This window comes from Marmota marmota, unplaced genomic scaffold (genome assembly GCF_001458135.2).
Source record: "Marmota marmota marmota unplaced genomic scaffold, marMar, whole genome shotgun sequence".
NCBI lineage: Eukaryota > Metazoa > Chordata > Mammalia > Rodentia > Sciuridae > Marmota > Marmota marmota.
The window spans coordinates 32,275,053-32,287,408 of NW_025999982.1; the positions used below are offsets into that span (position 1 = coordinate 32,275,053).

General features: G+C 30.0%; 1 protein-coding gene across 14 annotated transcripts in view; it reads left to right on the forward strand.

Moving 5' to 3' along the window:
- The window catches only part of Fam135a (family with sequence similarity 135 member A), a 114,832-nt gene that overhangs the window by 62,160 nt on the left and 40,316 nt on the right, over window positions 1-12,356 (forward strand). For all 14 annotated transcript variants that reach the window (XM_048805617.1, XM_015487898.2, XM_048805619.1 and 11 more), the window contains 2 exons: window positions 2,090-2,139; window positions 7,587-7,742. In XM_048805617.1, coding sequence (XP_048661574.1) covers window positions 2,090-2,139; window positions 7,587-7,742 — 206 coding nt within the window. The remainder of the gene's footprint in view (window positions 1-2,089; window positions 2,140-7,586; window positions 7,743-12,356) is intronic.

A 12,356-nucleotide genomic window follows, 5' to 3' on the forward strand; every position in this document is an offset into this window, starting at 1 on the left:
TATATATATAAATATATGTTTTATATATGTGTATACATATGTTTATATGCTTTTATATATACATATGTATATATATATTTATATATATATATATATTTATATATATATATATACACACACACACACACACACACACATACAAGCAAGTTTATTGCTGTATTGTTCTTTGTAACAAAACACTAAAAAGATAATGACCATTATTTGGGCAAAGAGTGGAACATGGAAGAAATTATGATGCACCCACAGCAAGGAATGTAGTCATTTAAGAAAATGCTTTAAGAAATTTAAAATTTTATTTTACTTTAAGTCATGTAAGAAAATTCTGTGTAGGACTACTGTGAGAAAAAAGATGAAAAACAATGTATACATACAACCTCGTTTTTAAAAAAGTTTTACTCATAAACATGCACATACATACACACATGTATATTTGAAAAATGTGAATATTTTGAAAATATATAAATATTTTGGAAAATATGTAAGGCTATGTTCTAAATTGTAACTCTGAACAGGCAAGAGGAGCCAGTCCCCCAAAAACAATTTAAATCACATTTATACATTTCTATAAAATTGCCATGTTGTGTCATATGTCTCTTTAAAAGAAAATATAATTAAAATGGCATTTTAAACTCCCTAAATGATTTTGAAATATTTCAATTCTGACTTTGAAATTGTCTTGTGCTTTTATATATTCCTTAAGATGATGTTTGCATTGAAGTAACTCTCATTAGCTATAATTGAAATCTACCATTTTATGCTTTTAGCCTTTTGTATGTAAATGTTACAAAAATGTGTTAAGCTTAAAAAGTTTATTTTTTTAAATTCAGAGGTAGGCTATATAACCTACAGAACTAATTTTAATGATTTTCTTTTATCATAAGAAAAGATCATGAGTACTATGAAATCAGTTGTTAGCATAAGGAAGTTGTGATTTTAATGCAGACTTTGCTGATAATTAACTTTAGTTTTGGAAAACCTAACACTAGGTTAGGTATAAGGTTTCACTATTAGGTAAATCAGTTTTACGTAATTTACCTAATAGTGAAGAGACTTATGAATTCAGCTAATGAGTGAATTTTAGGATATCGTAGACTGTATTCCTACTTTTGAATGAGAATAATCAAGCCTGCTTTCACAACAAGATGATGAAATTTTGGGTGATCATATCATGACTCTGCCTTTTTAGTACTTAAAACTATATTTTGTTTGATTTCTAGTTTTAAAAAGGTTTGATATCTAGTTAAAATTAAGTATATCTAAAGATGATATTTTAGGTCTTAATGTAGTTTATTCCTTTATAAAAAATAATATCTTTATATACCATTAGTTTTTGTATTCCCTTGTAAGTATTGCCTTTTTTAATTGTAAATTATACATTGCTTATAGATCATTGTGGCATACATTAAATGAATCGGGATTGTATGGCAAAAAATTGCTTCACTATAAGAATTTCTTATTGAGTGTGCTGGAAATGTCACTCAGTGGTAGAGTGCTTGCCTGTGCAAGCCATGCGTTCAATCCTCAGTACCAGGAAAACAAACAAACAAAAAATCTTGTAGAAAACTAAGTTTATTAAACTAAGTTAGTAGCCAACTTTTTATTAAAAAGGATTCTGTTGCCCATTTTCATTAAATAGCCCACAACCTAAGTATGTTTTAAATATGTCTATTTTCAAAAATTTATTTTACCTTAACTTTTATATAAAAAGCAAAGCATAATCACATATAACAAAATATTAAACTTTACTGTAAATTGTAAAATATGAAATGCAGAAAAATTTAATTATGTTTTGTCTTTTCTATGACACTGTTGTACAAGTTACCTACATATATAGTCAATATTTTCTTGACCGTGTTGGCCTCTTGTGAGAACTGAAACACATTAATGATCAGAACATTGAATTAATAATCATATTACCTAATTAATTAATATGTTTATGAAAATATATTACAGTGAAAATTTATTGAATGTAGCCAATATATTTCTCAATCTTTTGGTTGTTTAAAGGGAATTTGTTTATATAATTTCAAAGGCAGTTTTCAGATCTAACACTTAAATATTTCCTCTAATTACTCTTTACTCCTTTCAGAGGAAATGGATGTAGAAGCTCGTCTTACTGAACTATGTGAAGAAGTTAAGGTACTTGGATTTTTAAAATTCACATTATCAAGTTATTTGAATGGTTTCTGTTTTTCTATTCTAAATATTTTGTCTAAGAAAACTTAATTATTTATCTTACTTAAAATACAAATATAATTCAGTTGATCATGGTAGAACCATAATTTAGTTGATCAAAATAATTTGACTTCAGCATAAAATTATCATTTTAAAAGTATATTATTTTGCATATGAATGAAGTGTAAATAAAGCACATTACTAATCAAAAGTATACATTTTCTTCTACTCATTCAAAATTTTTTGGACATATTTTAAAAATATCACTTAAGGGGTGGGGATATGGCTCAAGCAGAAACGCGCTCGTGTGGCATTTGCGGGGCGCTGGGTTCGATCCTCAGTACCACATAAAAATAAAATAAAGATGTTATATACACCGAAAACTGAAAAATAAATATTAAAAAATTCTCTCTCTATTTTAAAAAAAATCACTTAAACTTATATATCATGTTTTTTATTTAAAAAAATGACATTTTAAAAATGACAAATTGTGCTTAATTCCCAGAATCACAAAGAAAAAAAAGGCAGTTCTAATAGAACAATTTTTATCATCCTTGCAGTTAAATTGAATAGATTTTTGTTTTTGTTTTTCTTTTTTTATTTTTCATTGTTTGTTTATTTATTCTTCTCTAGGAGACTAAATGCTTTAACTATTTAAGTTCACTGTGTATTCATTTTGGTCAACTATATTAAAGATAAAATCAGAGGCTTGAATCAACAAACTTATGTATTTTATGTGAAGTGTATTTTTGCTTAGAAACTTTAATGAGGATTAGGGGCTGAGGATATGGCTCAGTTGGTAGAGTGCTTTCCTTGCATGCAGAAGGCCCTGTGTTCAATCCACAGCACCACCACCACCACCCCCCCAAAAAAAAGAAGAAAGAAAATTTAATGAGGACTAGATTCTTTTGAAAAAGTTATTTACCTTCTCCTTAAAAAGTTGTTCCACATACAAGATATATATGTAATTTTGTATTCTAAGAGGATTTCCCCACAATTCAAATAAGTATTTTCTTTACAACCAATGGTCTTATAATCTTTGCCCAAAAGAACAGTAAATACTTTAAAGTAATCTTAAGATGTATGCAGTTAGTATGAAAATTTCTGGAGTGTTTCACTGAGAGATTGAAAAATTTGAATGAATTAACATATTATACTATGACAAGAAAAATAATCACCGAAAGATATCAGTTTGTCTCATTAATCATTTTAATGAATTGAAATCAAATTCCCTTTGGGAATTTAAACTTGTATTTTAAAAATCTTTTGAAGAAACATAAAAAAGACTAAGAAAAGCTTTAAAAGTAATACAAATGTAGAAGTATTTGTCCAACCAGATATTTAAATATATATAAAACTACAATAAGATAAATAGGAAAATAGTTTTTCTTCTCTTAAAATGATAGGCAAGTCAGTCAAGTTAAATAGCACTGAAAGACATCAATTTGTAATAACTACGTATATGATAAAATATGATGAACATTGGGATTATAAGTGATGTAAGCTTTAGCCCTTTGTGCTATACTAGAGAAGTAGTTCTAAATGGACTAAATAGTTAAATTTTCAAAAAAATTAGAAATATAAGTAGTCTATTTTGGAATATAGAATGACTCCTTTAGATTAATAGTAAAGTATAAAATAAAATAAGCTAAGGATGATCCAAAACTCCTTTATAACAAAATACACTATAAATTTAAAGCAAGCCATATAGAAGACAATGTTTGTAATATTTAAAACAGGCAAATGATTACTACTCACAATATATAAGGAGCTCCCGTGTACCAATTTCAAAATAACACCCTTGGGCTGGAGATATAACTTAATCAGTAGAGTGCTTGCCTCACATGGACAAGGCCTTGGGTTCAATTCCCAGCACCACAAAAAAAGAAATAAATAAAAAATAAAATTAACACACTTGTTAAAAAGGGATACACAGAGGGAATATACAAATTGGCAATTCTTAGAACAATTTAAGCTACTTAATTTGATACTTAGTATTACTGAAAAACAGGAAAATACAGGTTTAAATAAAGAGTTTGATTGGGTTGGATTTGACCCAGGAAATTTGCAAAAACAAGAGTGACTGCTAATCTCCATTGTAGGTAAGAATAATAGAGAAACTAGTAATGGCATATGTTGTTAATGATGGTTTAAATTGATTTTTTTAAGGTAACTTATCACACTGTTTTAAAAATATTTATTTAGTGCATGTTACCTCCCATGCAAGTTATTTAAAATTCTGTTTTATAAAAGTACTCACATGTGTACACAAATATGATAAAGAATCTCATGGATTATATAGACTCATATAGTCATTTAAAAGAATTAAGTAAATCTCTATGCATTGACATGGATTACTTAAGAAATATTTATTCAAAAACTCCACATCATGTACAACCATATGAATAGGATCCTAATTAGAATAAGTTATACTCCATGTATGTAAAAATATGTCAAAATATACTCCACTGTGTATTTATTGATCTATGATGGCAGATAGTGTTTTCATGCTGAAAAGCTCTTTATGTTAAAATAAATTAATGATAAATATGAACTTATATATATAAAAAAAGTTAAAAGCTATGTATTTGATCATGTTCATGTGATTACATTGAAAATAATTTTTTAGGTTCTTAATAGTAATACAGAAAAGAATAGCATGAGAATTGTAAAGGGGAATTTTATCAAAGTAATTCATATAGTATACAATTATTGCTAAAAAGTTTGATTGGGTACACATATATAAGTTCTTGTATGTAAATGGACATCATAAAATCTTACAACAGCGCCTAAGGTAAAATTTTAACAACAAGAGCAGACAAAAGCTATAATGACTATATTAAGAGTTTTTAAAAACTCTTTATATAATAAAACATTAATTAGTTTTTCATATTAGCCCAAAGTAATAAAACATGTAATTAGTTTTTCATATTAGCCCAAAGTAGACACCTAATTACAAAAAAGGTTAATAAGTATATGAAAAATATTCAGTCTCAGAAATTATCACAGAAACAAACATTTACTCTGATACAATTTTTAATCTGTCAAATTGGCTGCATTTTTTTTTTTAACAGTGTTTCTTGAGATGTGATGAGGTACAGACTTGTATACCTTGTAGATCTTTTTCACAGATTAGTTTGGTGGTATGTATCAAAAAAAAAAAAAGTATCCTATCTCAATCTATACCAAAGAAATACTCAAAAGATTCATATGATTATATACAATGTTGTAAAAACAGTAAAATGGTTAATGAATTATGGGATATTCATTATCTAAAAAAGTTTGCAGCCTTTAAAAAATGTTTGATGATGTAGGAAAACAATCATATTGTGTTGTCCGGGGAAAATGATCTAAAAGCATATGTGATTTTAGATTTTGTTCTATGTATATAACAAAAAAAAAATTGAAATGATTGTTCTGAAAAATGTATATGTTTAAAATAAGATAGTGAATATACAAAAGTAAAGTCTCTTTTGTCTTACATTTATGCATATAAAAGATCTTTTCAAACTTAATTATGATTTCCATTTTTAAATAAACATAATTTTATCATTATTTATTTTGAGATGTATTATTAAATATTTGTTCAAACCAGAGGAGTAATTTATGTATACTTGAAGGGATATTCTATCAGAACCTTGGTGCTGTGATCCCTAGGAAATGAAATAATAAATAACATCTAGATAGCCTTGTTTTCAGGAAAAAGTAGAGAGAGTAACATATATCTACTTATATGTAGACTATACTTGGTACAGTGTTTCTTTCATTAATTACACAGTGTTATCTAATTACTCTCAAATGTTTATCCAACTGTTTTTCTTCTAAACTCCATTAAAATAATCCTTAGGACAATAATACTACAGGTTTCAGTTTATGCTAGTTTGTTACATTTTAATCTCTGTATGTTGTTAATAGAGGCTTGAAAAAGTTTTTAGCTTCATTTATAAAATCATTTCCTAGAGCAGAACACAATCTAGTTTCTTAATGTTAACAAATCCCTATTATCTGTGTTTTCTCTGTTTGCTTCCATTCCAGAATTCTAAGTTTGCCAAAAAAATTGGGGGGGCTTTTTTCTAAATAAAGCCTGTTAATTTTTCATTCATTCATTTATTCCTTTAGTAAATATTTATGAAATTACTACTGTGTGTCAGTAACTAAAGTTATAAGAACAGATAGTATGTAATCATAATGCCTTCACTTCTTAATTTTGCTTAATTTTTGTTATATGTTATTAGTAGGATAAATCAATGGAAGCTTTATTTGGATGAGGAAAGAAAAATCTGCTAAACTGTAAACTTCAAAAAGAAGTGAAAATAAGTAGAAGAATCATGTAATATATAGCATTTGGGAGTATATAGATGGTAATTAAAACTTTGGGAGTGAATTTCAGCATTCCTGTAAAGACTTGATGACTACTACCATTTCCTAGGGAAATGAAGTCATTCATCTGTGTAGTTAAGATAGATTTAGTGTTACCAGTAATTGAAATACAAATTTTTACACCAAGATAATGAATTAAAGAATATCTTGCTCTCATAACAAAAATGCCTGCCCCCACCAGAAACAATCATTCTGATTTATAGTCTTTTATTAGTCTTTATTTTTTCAAGAAAACTAGTTGCATTTTATAAGAGTCTTCATGTCACATTAAAATTTAGTACTCAACTTTCATGATCAGTTCACATGAATAAAAAATGCAATAATTTATTACCACTTTTAGAACATTGCTAATAGTATTTTATAATGGTGTGTCTACCTGTTTTCTCATCTATTAATCTTTGTATCTCAGGAATATACATGCCAACATTTAAAATGCAATTGAAAAAAGTAGTGGATAAATTATATGTTAGGAAAAAGAAAGCAAATGGGTAACAAGTTTGTATAAGAAATACCCACAAATGAAACAGAACCTGACAATATAGAAGTGAGAGGGAAAACAATTTTCCCTTTTCCAAAAGTATTTGAGTCCATTTTGAGAAATTGTGGGTATTTTTAAGTGCTTCACATAGCTGATTGGGGAAGAAAATTTTAAGATCATGTTATCTTTCAAAAATATTTGTAACTTTCATTGGGATTTATGCATTGTATTTAAAATTCCTAGTATTTGGGTGTTAGAAGTTGATCATTCTATATAAAATTTTGATGGATAATTTTAGAGTATAGTTGATGTTATTTCAATAATAAAATACCTCAGATATTAAAACATTTGTCAAATTATTAAAAATTGCTTTAATAACTGTCAATTAAGTAGAAAATCATTGGTCAGTTGGTCTTTCTCTAAACCCCTGTGTCTGCATATGCATATTTCTTTTTTAAACCAAAAATTTGCCTTTGTACTAATATTCTGAGCAGCATAATTATATGTATTGCAAGTCTCCGGGAGTGGTGGCATGTTTTTCTTGTCATTTCAGAAAATAGAAAATCCTGATGAACTGGCAGAACTTATAAATATGAATCTTGCTCAACTTTGCTCACTTCTAATGGCTTTATGGGGACAGTTTCTGGAAGTTGTAACACTACATGAAGAATTAAGAATATTATTAGCACAGGAGCACCATACCTTGAGGGTAAGTTAAAGAAAAGTAATATTCAGAAATTTTTATGTGGTGCTGAGGATCGAACCCAGCACTCACATATGCTAAGCGAGCGCTCTACTGCTGAGCTGCAACCCCAGCCCCTCCTTTTTTAAAATTTATTTATTTATTCTAATTAAATAATATGAGAGCAGAATGCATTTTGTTTCATTGCACACAATTGTAGCACAACTTTTCATTTCTCTGGTTGTACACAGTGTAGCGTTGTACCATGTACGGTAATGATGTCCATCTTATTTCACCATCTTTCCTACCCCCATACTCCTTGCCTGTGCCTAGAGAACACCCATTTTTCCCATATCCCCCACCCCTTAGCATCCACTTATCAGAGAGAACATCCAACCTTTGGTGTTTTATAATTGGCTTACTTCGCTTAGCATGATATTTTCCAACTCCATCCGTTTACCTGCAAATGTCATAATTTTATTCTCTTTTAATGCTGAGTAATATTCCATTGTGTATATATACCATAGTTTCTTTATCCATTCATTTATTGAAGAGCATCTAGGTTGGTTCCACAATTTAGCTATTGTCACTTTTTTCTTGAGTGGTCTTCCTGGAAGTTTTCCATTTTATTAGTATTTTCAGAGAACCAACTTTTAATGTTAATTCTGTCTCTTGTACATTTTTTTCTGTTTGATATTTTGTTTATTGTAAACTGGATTATCATTGAATTTTGTAAATGGTAATATATTGTGCTTTCTGAATCCTATTTATGCAATTCAGCAGGAACTTTGATCATAAAGTGTCTTGATATTCTTAGAATACAGTGCTAAACATACAGTAACCCAGAGCAGTCCAGAGGTCATTCATTGTTTGTAGAAGAACAAACTTAGCCATAATAAAGTGTATAGGTTGTCTGATGATGGGTTCTGAAGCAGCACAGTTGAGCTGAGTCACAGAAATGAACCTCTGATAATGAAATCTTTCTTTTTGTGTGAAAGCAAGTAGTGAAACAAAGAATTGGACTAAAAACAGGAAATATAAATCTGTACTTGGAAAGAAAAATACAGTAAATTAGTTTAATATTGCTTCAATATATTATGTATCAAGATTAAGAAAGTGCAGATTTTCATATTACTGAAAAATTATATCCCACTGGACCATACAGACTATTTGTACGTGAATGGTCCCCAATGGCCATATTAATGAAAAAGATTAAAAGTCTCCATGATTAAGCAAAAGATATATAAATCGAAACTAAGAAATTGAATGATACAACTTATAAAAAAGCAAAATAATAACTGTAATACTGAATTTTGTATGTGTCAAGAACTGTAGAATCTGAGGTTTCACCCTACTTATAGCATACCTAAGCCTACCATAGACTGGTCAGAGATAAAGGATCTCATAGTAATAGCAATAACCAAAGTATTGTCATTTGTGTTGGCTCTCCAAGCCTCAGTTTCTACAATCTAGTATAAAGAAGGCCAAGTTCAAACCATTGAATTGAATTACAGGAGAAAAGTCTTTGCTTATGGACCCCAAATATTTTATTTTAAGTATGTATGTATTATGATGTATTGTGGTACTGTGGATTAAGCCCAGGGGTGCTCTATCAGCTACATCCCCAGCCTGCCCGCCCCCCTCTTTTTTTTGAGATAATGTCTTATTAATTTGCCCAGTCTGGCTTCAAACTTGCAATCCTCCTGCCTCAGCCTCCCAAGTTGCCAGAATAACAAGCATATGGTGAGAAGCCAAACTTTCCCAAGTATTTTATAATAGACAGTAGATACCTTTACTCTGAACCAAAGGCAGTCTTTATCTATCAAGGTTGTAAGCCATCCTGCCTTTTGCTTCAAAGAGAGACACATCTCTATCTTCCCAATGTTTTCTCAGTATAAGTATTCTTGAAAAGATGGTCTTTTTACAAAGAAAGTCAGTGCTTCTGTTCCTGAGACTTGAAGAAATACAATAGACCCATGAGGAATTATCAGTTTTGTTGTATTATAATGTTTCACTCTATAGCGTCAGAAGTGCTATATTTTATGTTGATCATAACTTGTGCCTGGAATAATGTTATAGATCTAGTTAAGGAGATCATCATATTCACTTTGTAGAGAGCCATATCTTATGCTTTGTGCTATCATTACAGATTTGTATTTTGCCTTGTATAGGCTCTCGTTAGGGCTGCTGGAGTTAGATAAAATAACAGTTAATTTGGCATTCTTTTAGAGATGTTTTATTTATCTTATACCAACTTGTATAAATCTTTAGTTCTTTCATGACAAATGTCCATAAATAATGTTGCTCAGGCCAAATACATAGGGTTGTCAGAATGCCCAGTTAAATTGAATTCCAAATAAGTAGCAAATAATATTTCAATCTAAGTATGTCCAGTGCAACCCTATCAAATAGCATGCAAAAACATCAAAGACTTTTACCTATTTTATATATTTTTATATAAATAAATTATGCCTGATATAGAAAACAGAATTTCTTGGTCATAAAACTAATTTTGAGATTGTTTTTCTTGTGTAGAAACAGACTATGGTAAACTTAAGGTCCTACTCAATATGTGTCTTTGTGGTTCTAACCTAGAGCAATGAAGCCTAAGTTGATATGGTGATTCTGCTATTCTGTTGCTTAATATTAATGTGATGTTGTTCATTTTAACAATTCAGATTAATGTACCTTTCCTTGGACTATAAAATGGAAGTCTTTTATAGACCTTCCTAAAATAATATTTCAAACTATAAAGTCATCTGAGAGAAGTTTGAAAAATCATTATATGCAAATTTCTGTGCCCAATTTTGCCATCTGCTTTATTCATAGTTGTGTCCTTCTTTGCTTCCCTGTGTTTATCATCTTTGTTAACTACGACTTCTTTATTCTTTTTTTTTTTTTTAAGTTTATAGCAACAGGTTTGTTACTAACCCTTTTCTGAAATTGTGATTCTATGGGACCACTGACCATAAGCCCACGAATTCATCTACAAAACAGGAGGAGGGAAAGCGTTTTCTTTTGTAGTTAGGTAGAAGACATTATTATGCTTTTTTTCTTTAGGTTTTAATAAAAGCTTATTTGTGGACATTGAAATAGGAATTTCATATAATTTTCAATTGTCACCAGATATTATTCCATTTTTGAAAAACTTCCAACCATTTAAAATGTAAAAAGCATTTTGAGTGTTTTGTACTTCTTAGAATGCTCTTTGAAGGATAATTTATTTATATATTTTACTTAACAAACATATATATAGCAATTATCTGCCAGATACTATGTAATTGATTGATAAATGTTAACTAATTTAAATCATCAGTACAATCTCATGGCTGGGCACAGTGGTGCATGCCTGTAATCCCAGCAATTTAGGAGGCTAAGGCAGGAGGATCACAAGTTCAAAGCCAGCCTCAGCAAAGCGAGGCACTTAGCAACCCAATGAGACCCTGTCTCTAAATAAGATACAAAATAGGGCTGGGTATATGGCTCAGTGGTCGAGTGCCCTTGAGTTCAATCCTTGGTACCCCCCCGCCCCTGCAAAAAAATAAAATAAAAATAAAAACCTCATGAAGTAAATATTTTATCATTCCCATTTTACAAAATAAATATTTATGTTAGAACGGAAAATAATTTGGCTGAAATGGTAGAGATGGGATGGCAACTCAGCTGATACTTTGCATTTCATCTGTTTTTTATATATTTGCAAAATATCAGAAATGAAGTCAAGACTTCCTTTGCAACAAAATGGATGGAATTGGAGGGCATTATGTTAAGGAAAAGAAGCCAGACACATAAAGAGAGGTACCACATGTTCTTTCTTATATGTGGAAGTTAAAACAAACAAACAAGAAATCAACCTGAATGCAGAATACTGATTACTTAGAGGTTTGAAGGGATGTGAATGAATAAAGCGAGGCCAAATGGGATGATCATTGCACATTGTATGCATGTATTAAAATATCACACTGAATCCCATTAATATGTAGAATTAATGCATGTTAATGAAAAATTAATGCATGTTAATGAAAAATGTAAGGGAGCAATGCAGAGCAATAAAATAAAAATAAATAGAGGGAACAGGAGCAAAGTTCAGTGGTAGAAGCTTGCCTAGCATACTCAAGACCTTAGGTTCAATCACCAGCACAGCAAAAATTTAAATTAAAAAAAAAAAAAAAAAGATAAAGGCTGCAACCAGAAAAAAAATTAAGACTTCAAACAAAAATGTAGCCCAGCCTTACAACATTGAAATATCATTTGTTATAATACTGGTTTCCTTTGCTATTCATGTTTTACAAATAAAATAAAAAGAAATACAGTCTCCGGGGTGGAGCTGTAGTTCAGTGGCAGAGCGCTTGCCTAGCATGTGTGAGTTACTGGGTTGGATCCTTAGCACCACATAAAAATAAACAAAGACATGCTGCCTGGCTTGGTGGCCCACGCCTGTAATCCTAATGGCTCTTAAGGTTGAGGCAGGAGGATCAAGAGTTCAAAGCCAGCCTCAACAATGGCAATGTGCTAGCTACTAAGCAACTCAGTGATACCCTGTCTCTAAATAAAAATGCAAAATAGGGCTGGGGATATGGCTCAGTGATCAAGTGCCCCTGAGTTCAATCCCTTGTACCAAAAAAAAAAAAAAAAAAATGG